The sequence below is a fragment of the Amblyomma americanum genome, chromosome 6, assembly GCF_052857255.1.
Source record: "Amblyomma americanum isolate KBUSLIRL-KWMA chromosome 6, ASM5285725v1, whole genome shotgun sequence".
NCBI lineage: Eukaryota > Metazoa > Arthropoda > Arachnida > Ixodida > Ixodidae > Amblyomma > Amblyomma americanum.
The window spans coordinates 70178242-70198821 of NC_135502.1; the positions used below are offsets into that span (position 1 = coordinate 70178242).

General features: G+C 46.3%; 1 protein-coding gene across 7 annotated transcripts in view; it reads right to left on the bottom strand.

The window, feature by feature from the left end:
• The window catches only part of LOC144093660 (uncharacterized), an 87268-nt gene extending 66688 nt beyond the window's left edge, over positions 1–20580 (bottom strand). For all 7 annotated transcript variants that reach the window (XM_077627252.1, XM_077627249.1, XM_077627248.1 and 4 more), the window contains exons 1-5: positions 20358–20580; positions 19437–19530; positions 18873–18948; positions 15142–15188; positions 13785–13877 (exon numbers count right to left, since the gene is read on the bottom strand). In XM_077627252.1, coding sequence (XP_077483378.1) covers positions 13785–13877; positions 15142–15188; positions 18873–18948; positions 19437–19530; positions 20358–20388 — 341 coding nt within the window. In that variant the 5' untranslated portion in view covers positions 20389–20580. The remainder of the gene's footprint in view (positions 1–13784; positions 13878–15141; positions 15189–18872; positions 18949–19436; positions 19531–20357) is intronic.

Consider the following 20580-nt stretch of genomic DNA (forward strand, 5'->3'; position numbering starts at 1 on the left):
GGTCTGCTTTCTGCAGGAGGTCCCCTGTAAGACTTCTGCTATCCGTTTAGGGAGATTGGGAGGGGCTGAGAGCACGATTTTGGCCTGAGTGGCCGGTGTCAGGATGCTAGACATTATCTTGCCGGTCGCAACGCCTTAACACTCCAGTCCTCGAGCCACTGGTGCGTCCCGGGGTACAGGTACTGTGCGGCGTCTCGACCATAGGGATGGCCACGTACCCGCATAGCGATCCGCCCGGACCACGTCAGCTCCCCTATCTAGGGAAAAAATCAAAGCGGCGGGCGTGATGATTTGGACCGTAGGCGCTGCGCGGGGGTGCGGCCGTCTGCTGAATCGTGCTTCTGCACAGCGAACCGCTCGGGCGCACGGTGGTTCTACATGTGGGCTGCCAACTATAGACAGTTCACTTCTACTTTTTTCAGCCACCCATTAATACTCTAAATGTCCCGAAACATTCATGAAAACCATCTATTCTGATCAGTATTTTTTTAGCATCGAGTACATTGAAGAAAGAGAAATTGACAGTGTAGATTTTATGAGCTGAATGTTGGTCGACAAGGTGCGGAAAACGTAAAAGCTGAGAGGTTGAGTACGACTAGATAATGTGGCTATACTTTGTTTTGCGGACAGATGCTTCAGAGCTCTCAGAGCTTTGTTGCAGGATCAAGATGCGTTTTTGAATCCAATGTCTTACGCCAGTAAGAAGCTAAATAAAGCTGAGCAGAATTACTCCACTGTAGAAAAAGAATGCCTTGCTTTGGTGTGGGTGGTGAAACGTTTCCTCCTATATTTGTGGGGGAAATCGTTCCGAGAGCAGACTGATCACCAGCCGGTGGAATATTTGAGGTAAGGTGACGAATGATAGTGATGAGATGGAGTCTGACACAACAGGAGTATTTTTTTAGCATCGAGTATATTAAAGGAAGAGAAAATGCTGGCGCAGATTTTATGACCTGAGTGTCGGATGACAAAGTGCGGAAAACGTAACAGCTGAGAGGTTGAGCACGACTTGTTTTGCGGACAGATGCTTCAGAGCTTTGTTGGAGGAACAAGATGCGTTTTTGAATCCAGTGTCTTACGGCAGTAAGAAGCTAAATAAAGCTGAGCAGAATTACTCCACTGTAGAAAAATAATGTCTTGCTTTTGTGGGGGAAATCATTCCGAGCGTAAACTGATCACCAGCCGCTGGAATATTTTGAAGTAAGATGACGAATGGCAGGATGATGAGATGGAGTCTGACACTACAGGAGTATTTTTTAGCATCGAGTACCTTAAAGGAAGAGAAAATGCTGGTGCAGATTTTATGAGCTGAATGTCGGACACAAGGTGCGAAAAACATAACAGCTGAGAGGTTGAGTACGACTAGCTAATGTGGCTGTACAGTGGAACCCCGGTTATACGTCCCCCGGTTTTGCGACGACCCGGGTTTTACGAGCAAACCGGTGGAGCGAGGTCAGCTTTCTTTCCTGCCTCGTATCATCGTTCGTTTCTCTTTCCCCCACCAGCTGCCCTCCGCGACGCCCACTGTGCTGAAATAGCGGGTTTTCTTCTCCACAATCACTTTCTCCCTTTCGCTCCCTCTCTTCTCGGCGGCGGCGTCTCTCGTCGCGTTCGGGAAGCGTTTCTTTCTTTCCAGTTTCCCAGCAGCAGATCACCGACAAGGTAGCGTGGATAGGCCTAGGTTCATCGCACGTGATCTTCGTCGTAATCCTAGCGACCAGCGTTCAGCAAGGTTTTGAGTTGTGTGGAGCAACGCGACGCACGATGTCCCGAAAGCGGACAGTTCTTCGCTCGGTGATAAGCTCCATATTATCGAGGAAGCGCAAAAGCGGCATGGAGCCACGAAAGCCAGCGTTGCCCGGGACCTTAAGATACCCGAATCTTTGCTTAAAATGATCCTGGCAAACAAAGCGGTGATATTGCAAAACACCAACAAGTTCGGGCTCAAGCGGAAAGCGGCAAAAGAATGACAGCATGAGAAGCCAGAAAAAGTTCTCGTCAGGTGTCTGCATCAGGCACGGATCTTTCCGATCAACGTGGATGGCGGCATTCTAAAAGAAAAGGCGGACCTTGTGGCATTGCGTCTGGGCATCGGCTACTTTCAGGCATCGAACGGGTGGCTGGATCGGTTTAAAAAACTAAACAGGATTGTGTACAGCCGCTCCTGCGGACAAAGCACTTCCGTGGACGTTTCGACGGTGAACGAGTGGATGAAGTCGCTGCCGGAGATGATTGCTGCATACAAGCCCTGCGACGTTTTCTACGCCGATGAGAGCGGTATTTTTTACCATATGCAGCCCGAGCAAACCCTTGCGTTTAAAGGCGACAGCTGCCATGGTGGCAAGCGCAGTAAAGAGCGGGTGACAGCACTATTCTGCGCTAACGAGGACGGTTGCGAGAGGCTGCCTGTGCTCGTCAGAAATTTGCAAAGCCACGGTGCTTTAAGAACTTGAAGACGCTGCCATGCAGCTACAAATTTAACAAAAAGGCGTGGATGACGTCTTCTCTCTTCTGCAATTTTTTGCAGCAATGGGATTGCAAAATGGGTTCCAAGGCAAGGAAAATATTGCTTTTCGTGGTCAACACACCGTGCCACCCACCCGATACGTCCAGCCTGAGGAACGTAAAGGTTGTTTTTTTTTCTGCCCAACTGCACAAGCCAACTGCAGCCGCTGGATGCCGGCATCATGTGCGTGAAGCAAGGGTACCGGAAGCGGTTAGTGCAGCGTTGGCTGGCGGCTATGGAGCGCAGCGAGTCGGAAAGAAAGATCACTGTGCTCGACGCCATGCATTTTATTGTCAGTTCGTGGAACGCAGTGTCGCAAAGCACAATCACCAACTCATTCAAGAACTGTGGCTTTAAGCAAGAGACTGCCTCCTCTGCTGGGGACGCAACGACCTCGATGCCGCTTGAGGCCAATGCAGGCTTCGCCGACAACGATTTAGAGGGTTTAAACCTCGCCACGATCTTCGCCGAGTATGTGGAGGCCGACGACAACATTGCCATCTGCGGCAAGGTGTCGCTGGATGATGCAATCACGGAGGCTTTGCCTAGTGGCGACACCACTGTGACATAAAACGAGGACAAAAACGACGCCACAGATGCTGTACCTGTGCGAACCACATTCACTGAGGTGCTACGGCACATAGACGGCATCTGGAACTTCACCTGTTCATGCGACGCTGCGGAGGACCTCCTTTTGGACGTTGCCCAACTCGAGCGAAAGCTTTTGCAAGTTCACGGATCATATAAGGTTCAAAAGAAACTGACCGACTTTCACCTTTAAAGTTCGCGATGGCTGGCGGGAATCGCGGCAGTGGGCAGTGGAGTGCCGGAAAGGTCCGTTTGAATAAAGCATGATTGGTACCTGTACTGCAGCATTAACTCTTATCGCATTTACTTTTTGGTAATTTCGGTTTCAAGCCCTGCAGAGTATGTTAGTAGTTTACACTGAAGTTTCTCGTAAATTCGTCGCGCGAAAAAAGTATTTTTATAGGCATAATTTATGTTTGAATTTTACGACGCTTTTTCACAGTCCCAAGAAAGTCGTATAATCGGGGTTCCAATGTAATTACGAATTATAAGTCTCACAGAAATTATTAGAAATCAACTCAACCTTGGGGGATTCCCCTTCAGATTGAAGCAGCATCCTTGATCAGGATTCAGTCATTTAAGATGAAGACAGGTACCTTCCCTAGGCGATTGACGTCAACTGTTTCGTCGTGGCTTAAGAGGGGACACGGGTCTTTTGGGCCGAAAAATGGCGGAAAAATTGTTTTTCTGAAAATGCTTTTTCGAAATTACTGGCCATAATACCAATCGGTCATAATACCAATTTATATTATCCTTGTCGCCATAATTTGAGCTGAAATCTGCGCCGAAATGGCAGTTTTCCGTGATGTGTAGTGTCCGTTCCATGCGTGGCACCGTAGCCATGTTGGTCACATTTGAAAGAGTCGTTTTTTGCCCTCTATTTCCCGCCAGTGCTGCTTCGTTTCGCCCGTTGGTTGGCGAGCAAAAAGCATAAAAGGAAAGGTGGCATTCAAAATCCTATTGGTGGAGCTGGCTGGCAGCGTCTGCTCGGCGCGTCTGGGCCGCGGGGAGACGCGAATTTGTGCCAGACCGGCGCGCCGGGGCCGCAGAGAGACGCGACTTTGTGCCGGATCATGTAGCACAAGAAACGCACAACAATGCCTGGTTCCGCGCGCAAGGTGCATTCATAGCATAAATTTAATGGCAAGAGAAGGAAGAAGTCGCTCGTCGATAACTTGAAAAGTTAGTTATATTGATTTTAATGGCGCAAAAGCAACTGAGGCTATGATGCGCCAAACACACGGTTAGAGCTTTTGTTAAAGGTTACGCTTTTTATATCTAAAGTTTGTTTAAAACATTGGCTTCTCCGAGAAACTTAAAAATTCTTGAAGAATCAATCAGCGCTTGATCTCCTAAAAGTAACATGTGGTGTAGTGGGATGTATTCATTGTAGAATGTTGTGAAATATTTTTTCTTCAGTTGTTCCAGTTTTTTGCATACAATTAAAATGTGGTTTACCGTGAGTTCATTGCCACACATTTCGCAGAGAGGTTTGTCTTTTTTTGTCAGTAAGAAGTTGTGAGTAAGGTGTGTGTGTCCAATGCGTAGTCGACACAAAATAACTTCTATGAAACGCTCCTGATGTGTACATGATCTCCATTCTCCCAAAACGGGTTTTATAGAATGTAGTTTGTTGTTTGTCTGTTCGTCCCATGCAACCTGACACTTATTTTGTGAGTTTACTGTGCAGTAATTTAGAAAAATCCCTCTGTGGTATGCTAACTTGTTTTATATGACCAATTCGAGCTTGTGCTGCGCAAGCATCTGCTCTCTCATTACCTAAAATTCTAACATGGCTAGGGACCCAGCAGAATATAATGTTATGTTTTTGCTTTGTCATTTTAACTATGCTATGTATGATTTTTCCTATTATGGGTTCAGCAGCATTTGTAGAGTGCAGCGCTTTGAGCATACTCAGTGAATCGGTGTAATGATGCTATTTTTTGTTTTGTTTTACTATTTGTTCTACGGCTACGAGGATGGCATAACACTCCGCAGTAAATACCGATGCATACTGTGGCAATCGTATCATTTTTTCGTTTTTTCCTTGAATTACTGCACTTCCGACATGACTTTCTGTTTTTGAGCCATCAGTGTAAAATTCAGTGTAGGTGTCATTTTTCTTGTAAGGCAAAGAACTCTTGCAGTATGTGCTCATGTGGCATTTGCTCTTTGTTTACGTGTGTAAATGTGATGTTACACACCGTAGGAAGGCTGTACAGTAAAACCTCGTTAATTCGAACTTCTGGCTAATTCGAACTGACGGCTGGGTCCCGGCAAAGCCCTGTGTATTTCAATGGGTCAAAACTCCCGATAATTCGAATATGCCGGTATCCACGTCGGTTAATTCGAACTAGGCGCCGATGGCTGGCATTGCTCCTCGCATATAGAAGTCACCTCGTAGCAAATACAATGCGCTGAAAATTAAAAAAAAAAGCAGAATGATGAGAAAAAAAATAAGCCAGCACGCATGTCAGCACGCACGAGGTGAGACGTGAATTTCGTTGCCCGAACCAACCCTCCAGTGCATGCCATAGCAGGTTTTCGCTGCCGGAGCGTCGAAGCATTGGCTTGTCTATTTTTGGCTGATGCGCGGTCACGCGGGTAGCCACCCTATTGCGGGCGTCGCCTATGCTCCGGCCACGGTGGCTCCAGCGCAAGCCGTTGCAGATTTCCGCTGCGCCGAGGCGGTCGTGACCATTGGAGATGCATGCGACCATGGAGGAAATAAGTACTCGGGAGAGGCAGTTACGTCACATTTTTTTGAAGCCGCGCTTTTTTTCTGATGGAAATAAACGTTTCAATCAAGCGGGCCTCCCCTCCCCGTTCCCCCGCTTCCCTCTACTTGGGCGCCGTCCCAGCGCGCCTGCCCATGCAGCAGACGACGCCGCTGCGCCCAGCGTTCTATTGGCTCCGCCGTCGGCTAAACTCTCCCAGTAGCCCTTGCGAGAACGTGTGACTTCCAGTACCCTTTTTTTGTGCAGCTCGGGAAGCGAAGACTCTTTCCTTTCCTTCATCCTGCACGCAGCACCCGCCCCCTCTTGCGCCTAGTCTTTGTTACCGCGGTGTCTAGCGAAGTTTGTGTTGCATGATATTCCTCGTTTGTTTGGTGTCTTTCCCGTGGTATTGCGGTCTCTCAGGGGGGTCTTTCTGGCCACTTGAGGTGGACGCTTTAGTCGTCCGCCCCTCTGAAGACCGCATGCCGTGTTTTTGTCTGTGTGTGTGCTTGTGTAGGTGAATGTGTTTTTAACGTGTTTTTTTTGGTGTGTGTATGTGTTTTCTTTTGCATTATTTTCTAGATCATATCATTCTTTTCGGGCAGTTTTTTTTTGCACTCTATTTTTTTTTCTTCTGTGCCCTTGTCTCCTTTTTTCCAGCCTTCTTCACGTGTTCATCGTCTGCCTTCTCTTCACTGCTTTCCACCTCATATCTTCATTTTCATGATTTTTTTTTTATTTTCTTGTATGAGTGTTTTTGTATTTGTTTTTGTTTCCCCCCCTCTTTTTTGGCCACCTTCATCTTCCATTAAAACAATTTATCTTTCACGAATAAAACAGCTCTCGCGGGAATTTTTCATCCCTCTGTGCTCGCTGCGCCCTTAGAACATCGTTTCGGTTACCGTGCCCACCACTTTATTTTTCTAATTGGCTTTTTCCACCAAATTAAACCTTTGGCCACTTGGCCCTGTTCATTTTTATTTCATTGGTTTAAGCCTGGTGATGCTTTTTGCAGGTACAGGCAACTTCTCATTCCACTTTATTTTTGTTGTTACTTTCGATTTTAGCCGGGAATGAGACTTCGATTGGGGCATCAGTGACTTTGCGGCGTCAAATGGCTGGATCGACCGTTTCCGGAAGAGGCACGGCATCGCGTATAAGATGGTATCCGGGGAAGCAGCAAGTGTAAACTTGGAAACAGTCGACGATTGGAAGGCCACACTATCTGCCATAATTGAGGGGTATGAGCCTCGTGACATTTACAATGCCAACGAAACGGGTCTTTTCTTTTGGGTGCAGCCATCCAAGTCGTTAAGCCTGAAGGGCGAAGCATGCCACGGAGGCAAATGCAGCAAAGAACGATTGACGGTGCTCCTTTGCTGCAACAGATGGCTCGGACAAGCTGAAGCCATGGGTAATCGGAAAATACCGAAACCCACGGTGCTTAAAGAACATTCGCCTGCTGCCATGTCACTATAGAAGCAACAGTCGTGCATGGATGACGGGTTCTTTGTTCGAAGAATTTCTTCGTTACTTCGACAACAAGATGGGCTCCCAGTGCAGGAGTGTTGTCCTTTTTCTGGACAATTGTGCTGCCCACCCGAGAGACCCGTCGTTTCTTCGGAATGTTAAGCTTGTTTTTTTTCCTGCAAACACTACAAGCCACTTGCAGCCATTGGATGCCGGCGTCATAAAGAACTTAAAGCACTCGTACAGGAAGTCCATCGTAAAGCGCTGTCTGGCGCGTATTGATCGCGGACAGCAGCCTATGATCGTTTCAATACTGGACGCTATGCTCGAAGCTGCAATGGGAAGTCAGTCAGTGTAAGCGTAAGCGTGGACTGCAGTGAGCGCATCAACTGCACAGCACTGCTTCGCGCGGTGTGGCTTTCGCATGGACGGCGGAGAGGAAACTGCCACGGAAGCTGAAGAGACTGAAGCAGCCTCTTATGATCAAGAGCTGAGTGAAGCTTTGAATGCGCTGGGTGCCACGGGAGTCGCGTATGACGACTAAGTCGCCGTGGATGCTGCTGTCGCGACGTCTGAGTGTCAGAGTATCGCCGAGATCGTTGCAGACTCGGTCGCGAGTGAAGCCTCAGACTGTGATGACGACGAGGAGCACGAGCCGCATGATTCCGGGGAGTTGGCGGACCCGAGCTTTGGAGAAGCCGTCGCGGCTCTGGACCTCCTCCGCAGGTACGTCGCACCTCAAAGCGACGCCAAGAGCAAAGCGGCTTTCCAGGCCATCGAGAATCGAGTGTTTTCCAGCGAGCGGAAAAAATGGCAATCGACCATTCTCGATTTTTTAAAGACCTAAGCTCACTTGATGTCGAAATAAATTGTTTCAAGGCAAAGCTGCACTGTGTTCATTTATTTTTGGACCTTTCCTCACTGTTGCGTTTTTTTTTTCGCGGTCCGGTTCCGTGGTTCCATAAACGGGGTTCCACTGTATCAAAAAAAATTGGTGGTGTTTTAGCTTTGGTTAAACCTGGAGCGACACGAGAGCTACAGCTCGCCGAGTGTAACCTAGTCACGTGACCAACCACGCGACGAATCACATGATCAGCCATGGCGCCACACCGCCGGCAGCTGCTGCGCACCACGTGACCAACCACGCGACGAACCACATGATCAGCCACGGCGCCACACCGCCGGCAGCTGCTGCGCACCACGTGACCAACCACGCGACGAATCACATGATCAGCCATGGCGCCACACCGCCGGCAGCTGCTGCGCACCACGTGACCAACCACGCGCCGCCACGCTGAAGGCTCGAAATCCTATCGTAATGTAGCTATCGCTACACGAGACTAAAAGCCATTGCCACATGCCCATATGGGCGTATGTGCCCATATGGCATATGGTGCCACAGGGTGTCGCGCCGCCACGCTGACGGCTCGAAATCCTACCGTAATGTAGCTATCGCTACACGAGACTAAAAGCCATTGCAAATAGCTGGATGCAATAAATGTCATCTAATATAACAAATTCAGTGTTGTGAGTTGGGTAAAAATAAGAAAAGAAGTTTAAATGGGAGCTAACAGCTGGGCTTTCCCACGAGCAAGAGGGCGAGGAGTTCTCTCCCACCGTGCTGGGTTACGGCGCCCTCTTGTCGGTGACAGGGTACCCTTATCATCAAGTTAATCTGCGCCAATAAAAAATTAGTTCACATGATTATTAAAAATATGATTCCATTTAAATAAATTATGACGACGTGAAATGCTACAATAAGGCCATCTTGTAATAAAAGCAAAGTATGAAATGGTATGTGATAGTAGCAAAATTTTCCAAAATGTGCGCGACGACGAGTTTCATAAAAAGCACAGGTTAGAAGAACTCGAAAAACTGAAAGCAGTCCATTTTAGAGCTCGCAATCTGGCGACTGTGCTCCCAAAAGCAAGTACTTTTGTGTTAAGTGTCTCGACAGCCCCCTTTGGCTTCGTGTGGTCGCAAGAAAGACAACACCAGTACCCGAGAAGATAGCAACTGTGCAGCAGCATGCCTTCAAAGCATGCTGCATGCAGTCAACCTTTCGGCTGCGCCGCATCTGTCTCCAGTCATTGAAAGCAAACAAGGTACCCAACTACTCGACAAGAAGTGGTTACATCTGCCTGCCCAAGCCACAGCGCTTTCCCGATAATACTGTATGTGAGCGATTGATTTTCCTTCACATTCCTTTTGTGCAAATACATCTGAAGGGCAGTATGAAATAAAAAGACTGGTAGTTAATGTGGCAGTGGACATTGGGGAGATGCTTACAGCACTCTATTTAAACGTTGAGCACGATGGATAGATCCGTCCGCGTCAACATCAAACGGCGGACAGTAGCCAGACATGTCTACCTTTCTAGGCTTGATCAAGAAAGGAGAAATGGTTACACCGCCTCGAAGATATCCAGACCTAGTCGAGCAATTGAGTCAGAGTCCTGCTCATGAAGAAACTGTAGAGGCGGGTGGTGACTGCTTGGAGGTCTCCGACCCAGTTCAAGTCGTTACTTCTCTCTCACTCAGGCAGCAGACTGTGGTTTGGGACGACATTCTTCTTACAATGACACCTGGTGGGGGTAAGACACCACTTATATCCTTTACGACGAGCACGCAGAGGTCCTTCCCCCAAATCTACCTCGGTGAACGACGTAAGGTTAACTATGCAGTTCAACCCGCGCCATACACAATGGCGTTTAGCGAAACCCATCGAACAGACCGTACAGGCTTCACTCCTTTGCATGTCCTCCACATTGCAATGAAAGTAATGAGGTACTGAATCTGTTCTTCCACGACTCTCTTTAGAAATTCTTGCCTCAAGCGGGAGGTCACCAAAGCACAGCTGTCAGATATGAAAGCTTCATCGAAAGAGCTGGCCAACACAATATGGTTGTTACGAAAAATATACCAAACACTGCTCAGTATTGGCACAGCAGGAAGAACATCTCTTTGCAATGGTTTGACACTTGGGAAAGCCCACAGTCTTCCTCACCGTCTTGCCTCTTAGGTACATTGGCATACTCTTCTCCGGCTACTACAGAAGTTACGTCTCAGACCAAGCCAGGTCCATTTCCATTGAGAATATGAAGTGTTACTGAAGAGCCGAGCTTGTGAATTAAGATCCTGTGGTGTGTGCCATTAACTTCGACTATATGCCACACGTCATACTAAATCTCCTCGCTAACAAGGACTCTCCGTTTGCACCTCACACGGTCCTGGAATACTTCAAGAGAAATGAGTTTCAGCACAGGGGTAGTGCACACGCACATATTCTCTGGTTGAATAACGCTCCAAACAAAGCTATCGACCGATATGCCCGAAACCATCTGGATGGCAGAAACGTTGCTCTCAGTAGACCATGCGGGTCTCGGTAGACAGTGGACACAGATCCAAAATCAAAAGTCGGAAAGTTCGATTTTTCAGACTAATTTCAGTCGCCTGCGGGCCAAAATCAGCCACCTTATCAGCTTTTCGCCGACACAAAAGGTGCCATCTTGGATTGAGGTGGATTTACGCTGCAGTTGGATTGACTTGACATACTTTCAGTACCTCATTGCTGCCAGTAGAGGTCCCTGCGATCTCTGACACTTCGAGGTGGCAGCCGGATTGTCATCGCCGTCAACTTGTTTTCGTCGCCGACGTTGTCGCGGGCAGTTATTGCTTGTCCCATACGTTGAAAGTTTGTTGTTGGGGGAAGGAATGTGCAGGAGCTATCTCGCATCTTGGCCTGGCCGGAAGGAATAAAGGAGGGACTGAGAGAAGGAAGGAAGAAAGAGGTGCCATAATGGAGGGCTCCGGAATAATTTCGACCACCTGGGGATCTTTAAGGGGGGACACTGCTCTTTGGCACTGAAATCGGCCCAAAAATCAGATTTTCAATCTTTTCCTCGCACCATTCCGCATCTGTATGCAAATATTCATCACTACACCACACGCCGGCCGTGAGCTCAAGTGGGAGCCACTTTGTGTATCGTTCTTAGAGCGCTTTGCAGCAATGTCAGCACCTAAGTTCCGCACGGCGCACAAGTTCGGAAAAAAGAGGAAGAAGACGCTGACTGACAACTTCAAGAAGAAGAGCTCTGCGGAAACCGCAAGCATCACATCTGAATCGCAGTGCGATGTGGAGACCGTGTTAGGCCTAGGCCTAACGGCGACCGCGGACATTGGAACATCGGACAGCGGTCGCGTTCAGCGAGACACCCCGATGCTGCAACCTTCCGAGATAGCAGCAATTACAAAGAAAGCGCATGGGAAACAGCAGCAGATGGCATCGACTCCTGCAACGGAGCGCAAAGCTGCTTTCTTCGGTGCAACCGCAGACGCTGCGACTACCACTGCCGAACCGCTCGGCGACGCGACTGACGCAACCTTCACGATGGTTAGTTTGGAGTTTGTGAATGCGCTACTAGCGTGTGTGAAGTGCAAAGTGTGCTGCGGTAATGTGAACATCGGCAAATGTGACAACGAGTACGGCCTTGCTGTGAAATTGACGCTTTCGTGCGTAAATCGCGGCGACGTTTCTTCCGAATGGAGTTCGCCGCGTGTGATCGGCGGTCAAAAAAAGAATCCGTTCGTTGTGAACATTCTTGCCGCGCGTGCCATGCAAGCAACCGGAAATCAGCGTGCTGCACTAAATGATATATTCTCGGCAATGAATATATCTCATAGGGGTTTGCACACGAAAACGTGGCAAAAGTACGTCAAAAAAAAGTTGACGCCCGCGGTGGATCGTGCAGCCCTGAGGATGACAGCCGACTGCGGACGATGCGTTCGCGAGGTGTACTCTGAGCTAAATCTCGGACACCCAGGTAACATCGCAGTCTCATTTGACGGCTCGTGGATGACACGCGGGCATTCCTCGCACATTGGAATCGGGACAGTTATCGAGCTCTTTACTGGACTTGTGCTCGATTACGTCGTGCTCAGTAATTTTTGCGCCGCGTGCAAACGGGGCCCAAAAGATGATGACCCGACGTACTCAGCGTGGAAAGCAAGCCACACATGCCAGAAGAACACCAACAAGAAGGCTTCCGAAATGGAGGTAGAGGCTGCACTCATCTTATTCAAGCGGTCTCTAGAACTGCACAAAGTCCGGTACACAACCATACTGTCCGATGGGGACAGCCGCACTTTCCTTGCTTTGCAAGAAGAAGTCTATGGGTACATTCCAATTACCAAAGAAGACTGCATAAATCATGTGCAGAAGCGCATGGGAACCGCTCTGCGCAATGTGGTCTCAAAACAGAGAGGTTCTAATGGAGAATCCCTTGGTGGCAAAGGAAAGCTTACGGCAGATTTAATTTCTACATTGAGTCCATACTATGCATGGGCTCTGAAATCACACATTGGTGATGTGGAGGCCACACATAGGGCTGTGATGGCCACCTATCATCATGTCACTTTTAATGACATCACCGCCAACCACAGCTTTTGTCCAACAGGCCCCGAGTCTTGGTGCAGACAGAATGCTGCAGAGGCCCGAGGTGATGCCATGCCATGTCACCGACACAACCTGCCTGCTCATGTCTGCAACGCTTTGCTGCCTGTATACGAAAGACTTTCTAACAAGGGGCTTCTTGAGCGCGTCCAACGAGGCAAAACTCAGAATAATAATGAATCCTTACACTCAATGATATGGGCACTTGCCCGAAAGGAGCGCCACGCCTCACTTTTTGCCGTTCAGGCTGCTGTGGCTGAGGCTGTAATGAAGTTTAATGCAGGAAATGACAACTGCTGCAAGAGCTGAACCTGACCTCCAGCCCCCAGGCAACCAAGCGCATGCAAGAGAAAGACAAACAAAGGAATGTGCACAAAAGCACAAATCGGCAGAAAATGTGCACCGCATGCTGAAAAAGCGCCACTTCAATGATAGCAAGCAATCAGACTACATTCCGGGAGGCTATTAGGAATTTTTCTTCAATAAACAGCACTCTGTTTTTCTCATTTTTCTCAGAATGCAAATTTTGGTCTCTGAGCAAATTTCTAAGCGGCATATCTCAGCATCTATAGCTGACAGAACTATAATTTTTTTTTAGTGTGTACCTAGGTGATCTGAGCATGCAATGTTGGAAGCAGATTTTTCAATTAAGCCTCAGAAAATTTTTTAATGATCTAGTTCCTGATTGCATGTTAGCCACAGTTTATCGCATGAATTTCATTGTACTGTGAAATCACTAATGATGGTAAAATTAGAAAACTGTCTCCAACATTGCTTTCCATTTTCTTTCTGGAGTAACAATGTGCAGTTTTTGAGCTTTTATGCTTTACTTTTCTCTCAATGTTCTGGTGAACAATGGCAGTTAATTATATCTTGAGAACTAATTAACCTAACAATAAAGTAACTGCATTTTTGAAATCAGCACGAGGAGCTGGTGAAGGATATGCAATTTCATTAAGTTTGGTGGAGAAATAAATAATTTTCCTCCAGAAGCAGTCTTCCCCATTAATGCATGCATCCCAAAGCAATGCCATGCCAAAAACTGTACTTACAGAAAAAGCCATTCACAAATTTCCCAGCCTGCTCTCCTGGTCACTGGCGCCAATCGCACGCAACTTGGTGGCTTGCACAACTTCCATGCAACCCTTGGTTTTTAGCTGGAAAAAAATTGAGGGATCAGTGAGATATCAAATTTGATATCAATTGCTTTGTTTGAATGACAGACTAAGAAAAAAAGTGTTCATTGTGGGCACAATTATTATTTCACACCAGCTTTGTACAGTAAACCACGTTTATTGCGACCTCGTTAACACAGACTTGCTGCACGGTTGCTTTGCCTCGGACTCACATTCAACAATACTTTAAGGCAGCTTACAACATTCATTGATGGCACGCGGAAAGAAAAGCAGTTTGAACCCATTAGTACAGCATTATATCTCACGTATTTTCCAGCCGTGGTCGCGCCTTCTGGATACAAAATTTAACTTTATTCGTAAATGGCGCTCCTACAGAGAGTCCCAGTTCAGCTCCTGTTTGACACTGATACTTTGATAATTAAAACAATATTTGTTGGTGACAAGCCGCGCTGCACAATTTTGAACGTGTTCCAGCATATCACAATAGGCTCCGACGAGAAGGTCCCACAATGCATTGGCATACTCCATAACTGGTCCATGTTAGTGAAGTATAAAAGTTCAACCTTCTGAGGAGCGTCCCAAAAATTCCTTTCCAAAAAATTTAGCTTTCTTGATGCCTCTGCCAGAATGTATTGTCTGCTTTCTCCCTCATTATTCTCATTTTAGCAGTGCACTCTCCACAGCAAAAGTGCTGGACATTGTACTATCAAGACGTTTGTGTGGCGTGCAAGCGGCTTGTATCATGATGAATAGATGTAAATACAGCCAAGCCAATTTTCCATGCCGCAACTACAGCTGCAGCCAGATATCATTTTGTGAAGCAGCACAATGGAATTCAATTTTACAGTGGCGAATTGTGCAGCATTTTGTTTCAAACATGCGTGTGAAAGGAAGACTGTTTATGTTGCATGAAAAGAAAAGAATGACATGCATACTGGAGTTTGCAACAATACCCTGTGGACATTATAAAACACTGCCATAAAATCCATAAATCCATAAATCATCTGAAAATACTTTGGTTCATAAAGACAAACTGCCGTGCACTCATTTGAGCACAGTGGACTTTCCCTCAAGACAAACTTGACTAAATCAATGTCTCACTGTATTTGGCAAAGCTAATTGCAGTGAAGATCTGCACTGTATTCCAGTGAGTCGGTGCATCATAGGGAAGGTTATGGAAACAAATGCAAGTTTATGAGCTTCATAAGCATATGAGCTTGCCCAATCTATTTATGCATGTAACTGAGAAATTTGCCTTGAAAAAGATATTTACCGCTGCAGGTCAGAGCACTCCTGTGCCAGGTAGCCTATTAAAAAAGTCTGCAAAGATAGCGCAATAAGTAAGTGTGGTTGAATATAAAACTGACTATCCTTGAATATATATATTATTAACTCTCTCAAGGTTACATCAGCAACAAAGGAGAGAGGGCGGAAGGCAAAAAGCTGCGTTGTTGCAGCTTGAGAGCCACCCTGCGCCCTCTGCCGGTGTGTATAGCCCAACAGCTGATCAAAACAACAGTGGAAGAGCGCACACACAAACACAAAGTATCTACATCTGACATTTGCATGAAGGTACGCCTCTAATATCATTGGACGTTATTTCACAAAAACTACTCCACATTTCTATGTACAGGGAACATTTACAACATATAGAACTTACTATCCAGGCCATAGCTCTTGGATCTAAGTTTCACATATTTCTGCATAATACTATACTGCAGATACAACTAACAAAGCAACAGACCGAGAGAGTTTTCTAATGGAATAAAAATCAGAATAATTAGCTGACATTCAAAATCACTGACCTGCTACTGAGCGAGGAACGGAACAACAGAGGCAGAGATGAAGGAAAAGAGGTGCAGAAAATTGTTAATGTTTAGAAAATAATTATAAATTTAGAGAAATCTCCAGAAATGATGTAGCCAAAAATTTTGCTTTGTTTTATGGGGCTTAACGGCACAAAGCGGTGCAGGCAATGTGAGATATTTGAGGAATGGATAAATCTTTAAGTGTGCTAACATGACAGAGTTCCTGCACCTCTAGCATCTTGCCTCCATCAAAATGAGACCACTGCAGCACTTGCATCTTTCGGGTCAGCAGTTGAGCACCATACCACGGCACCCATTAGGGTGACATGCTTAGTTTAGTTTATTTGGGTTTAACATCCCAAAGCGACTCGGGGCACGAGGGACATTGTAGTGAAGGGATGACACGCAACGAAGTGGTGACTACCGGGGTTTACAAATTTCACTACAGAGAGTGTGAGCATTGTTGAGGTTTTAGAGTTTATCTAGTGTACAAATGCCATATAACTTCACAGATAATTCATTACAAGTATATGCTCCCTATGGCAGGGTCTGGAACCTAAAGCACAAAGCAATAGTACATAAAATGAAGGCAAGAGCAGAGTTCCCTGCTGCCAGCAACCACTACTACCCAAAACGACAGCCAGCCTTTAAAAATGCATGTCCTGCCTATGCCTATTCATGATCTCAGCTCAGATTTTATTCGCAGTTATTGCCAACTCACGCAGCTTTCTCCTCCATTTCTTAGCATGAACCCTATGATTTTTCTTTCAGTGGTTCACTGCACTCTTCGCAATTTTAAACCTTATAGTTTTCGCAATTTTAAACCTTATAACTTTTTTTGCCTGAAAGATTTGTACCATCAAGGCAGTTTAAAATTTTAGTTTTTGAGCATACTGCAAGGCGCTGTTCGTAACTCCTGCGTGCATGCCAAAGGACTTAAAACCCCATTCTTCTTGCAACTATTTCTCTCAATTGCTCTGCATTTGTGCACGACCTGGCCTAGATGTAGTCTGTTACCTCTTCTAGTACCTCACTGCATACCGTAAAATGTTCTTTTTTCGGATTGTTGAGTATTTTAACCCTCTTTTGCGCACTGAGTATTTATGTCCTTAATCATGAACTGCAATTCCTCATCACTGATACTACGGCAATAACATCCCAAAATCAGATGTAACTAAGCCGTTCTCCACAAGTCTTCACATTTCCTAAACCAATCCATTGCTAGACAGAGAGGGTCATTTCATCTAGCATTGTCACATACCATTCACTCTATGTGCGTTCTACAAACTAAGCAACCCTTGATTCCATGTCACTGCTGTCAAAACTACACTTATGACTAGCTTCATACTTCATAGCTTCTGCAATCGTCATCACACAAAGTACTGACTAGGCCTTCTCGTCACAGAAGGAGGCTAGCACTGACTACACTTTAAGAAGGTGCTGTTTATCCCTCGTCAGTGTTGACGCATGAACACATGCAGTGCAATTCGTTACTCTTTCCGCTCAACATAGTGACAAAGCCGAGAGAGGCTACTCAGTTAATTGTCTCGTCGGTGACAAGTTTTCGATTACCAGCTTTCTGCCAAGGCCTGGATAGGCGACTGTCAGAGTCTTGTCGGCATCGCTCGTTAGAAAGCCTTTAACACCACTGAATACCTGGCCATCGTTAGTGCTACTGCAGTAATTCTAGAGTGACCACAGAGGTTTTATGTGCGTGACCGACCGGTGCTATGCCAACAGGTTCTGCTAGCTAGCCCACAGGACCCCATCAGCATCACTAGCAAGCAGCGACTATTGAGGCAATATCAACGACATTCCAATATTTGAGGCTGCGCCCCTTGTTTTCACTTAATGTGGGTGAAAGGTTGAAGTGACCCCTAGGTAGACAAATATTATGTTCCACTCAGTACCTGTGATTGAAACTTGCTAGAATGTACCTGCTTACGACCAGCAAAAAAAAAATTACTATTGTACCTCTCCCCTCTAAACAGCAAGAGCGCAGCTGCTGATGCAAGAATAGTCATATCTTGACTAAATCGAAATAAGAGGAAGTGCAACGCATGTGTAATGCAAAAAAGAAATAAACAATACCACACAAAAAGACTGGGAAGATTCCAAGAGTAGGTGAATGCATGAATGGGTGGCAGTCAGGTGACCAAATAGGAAATTTGAGGCAAAAGGGCTGTAGCAGCTGGCACAGGACACAGTTACTTACAGATCAACTGGAGAACCATTTCTCTACACTGATGTTAATGACAGATGCACACGACAGACAAAATCACAAACTCTAGGCATGGGCTGTGCATCATGCGACTCAATGTCAATCGCCATTGCAAATGGCACCAGCACCGCGGACAGCACATGAGAAAAAGAAGATACTTTTGCTCTCCACTTTGCTCAACTTTGAGCGGCAGTCAGCTGCGCTTTTAAGAGCAAAGCTCTCAAGTACGGCAACATTGGCACTTTATGTTTTACTGACATGAGGGTCCTCGTGAGGGTGCAAGTACCGTGTTTGTTTTGCACCAAATGTGTTAATTGCGAGTTATGTTTAACTAAAGAGGGGGCATCTGCTACGGCACCTCTTCTGTAACTCCCTCCTATATCCCTTCCCTTACATCATGGTTCAAGTGTCCACCAAAATGTGAGGCAGTTACTGTGCCATTTTTTTCAATTAATTTAAAATATTTCAAGGATGCAGTCTTAAGAAGGTAGAGGTACAAGCTGTGGAGTATAACCATACGCCATGGCAGTAAACCAACAATAAATTTGTGCTGACAGCAGCTTGCCCAGTGCACTGCAAGGATGCTATGCCTTACAATGATTGGCGTCATCGTGCAATGTTACATTACTGACAGACATTTTGGTTTGTGTACCAGAAATACTGGTAAACCATCGTTGTAGAGCACAATGTTTTTAACGAGATAAATAAACATATTGGGCCTTTTCGGGGGCACATATGCATAACAGGCAACAGGTGTGCAATGTCAAGGCACCTTTATGTTACCAGCAGCTGCATCAAAAAGGTACATGAGCGACTATATTTGGTACAGGTCTACAGTTCCAGTAATTACAAGCTGAGGTACTGCTGTGACGTGCATGTAGAGTTTGCATGCATTTCTACACCTAGCTGCAAGATGTTGAAAATATTTTTCTAATTAGGCAGCTAAGAAATGCATCACTGAAAAGGAATAACTACCATGAACGGCTCAGGAGGGATGACACAGCCGAAGGCAGGAAGCACGCATGGCCCAACAGATGCTGGCAGCTGGCAACTGCAAATAAATACATACAGAGAAACAGCTGTCAGAGGCTATAGCATTGTCATGAACGTCAACAAAGGAAATTTTCTACTGCTTTAGAAACTAAAATTAGACGTAATATAAGTAAATAAAAAACCGGTGAGCTAGCCCATGACAAAAGAAATGAACAGATTTTATGTAATGCACCCATATACATTCTTTGAGAAGAGTCACGACTGTCATAACCACACTGAAAGATGAGCTGGCTGAAATACCGCATAACAATTTGAATATAGGATACGCCGGTTTTCATTAATTCCCATCAGGGTGCCTTGCACAGCGTCTAAGGTATTCTTAAATTTAACGTTGCGACCAGTCTGTCTACTATCTCCTGATATCTCATGTCACAGCTTAGCATCATGCAAAAATTGGTAGCACATTTAACAAATCTGCATACAATTATAAACCGCACAAATTTGTCGACTGGGAATGCAAGTAAGGGCAAGAGAAACAAAATATACCAAAGAACACAGGTGAGTGCGGTGAAGGGAGGTCTGTGGGTAGGATCCCGTGCCTGGGAAGAGTTCCGAGCTCGGAGAATCGCCGACAGCACAGCTGGTGGCACGCAACCAAGAATGAATAACGAAGTGGAAATAAGTAACAAAAAACCATCGCCCATGGCGAACGACTTGAATATAGCAAAAAGGTAGAAATCCTAAATAAGTGTGCAGTTGCATCCCTGACAGCTCGCAGTCCTCAGGAGAAGAGAAAGCATAGGCGCTTACAGCTCAGGAGAGACGCAAGACTGATCTAACTTTGACATAACACTGCCTCAAATCCTGTTCCATTAGGGAAGCACAGACAGGTTTACAAATGACAAGGCGAGGAATATGCACAAGCCTTTTACATGAGATCACGGTCTCAGAATAATTTAGTATGACGAATATTAAGCCGCAAGCACTAATTCGATAAGTACTAACCCTGAGCAAAATAATGCGCTGTCTGTACGCGGCTGGCCTAGCGCGAGCGCTCCAGCGCGCGGCACTTCTCACTCATCGTCTCCAACGCAGTGCAAATCCATGCTTTCGCAATAAGCGTCGCAGCGCTAGCAAGCGACAGCGCAACTCTATTGTGATATCTGGTGGCATTTTTATTTACCACGGCACACGAGTACTAAACGCACATAAAGACAATGAGAACAACACTTGTAATGCAGGACATAGGTCCTGCATTACAAGCGAATAAGCGACAGCGCGTCGAGAAAGCAATGTGATCAACAAGTGCCAAATACCATTGAGCGAGGAGCCCTTTGAGAGAGCAGCGACGCTGACTCCTCGCTTAGAATAACGAAATTGTTCATTTCGACACCACTGTACTGATTGCAGCACGCGTGCATAGATATCTACAAGATTTTGTGAGCTCAAATGCATGCGGTCGCGTACCTTTCGATGCCCGCTCAGCCGTGGCTACCATCGGCTGCGGTTTTCTTCGGCACCTTCGCTTCAGGGAGGAAAGACAGGCATTTCGATCCAAGATTCGGTCGTTTTCTCCAAAAAAAGTCACATTTCAGGTCTAGTGAAGCGTTTATTTCCACGATAACAACATTTCCGTGCAAAGAACACAGCAGCGCTCGTCGGCCATGGCGGCCATGTTGGCGGCGGCAGC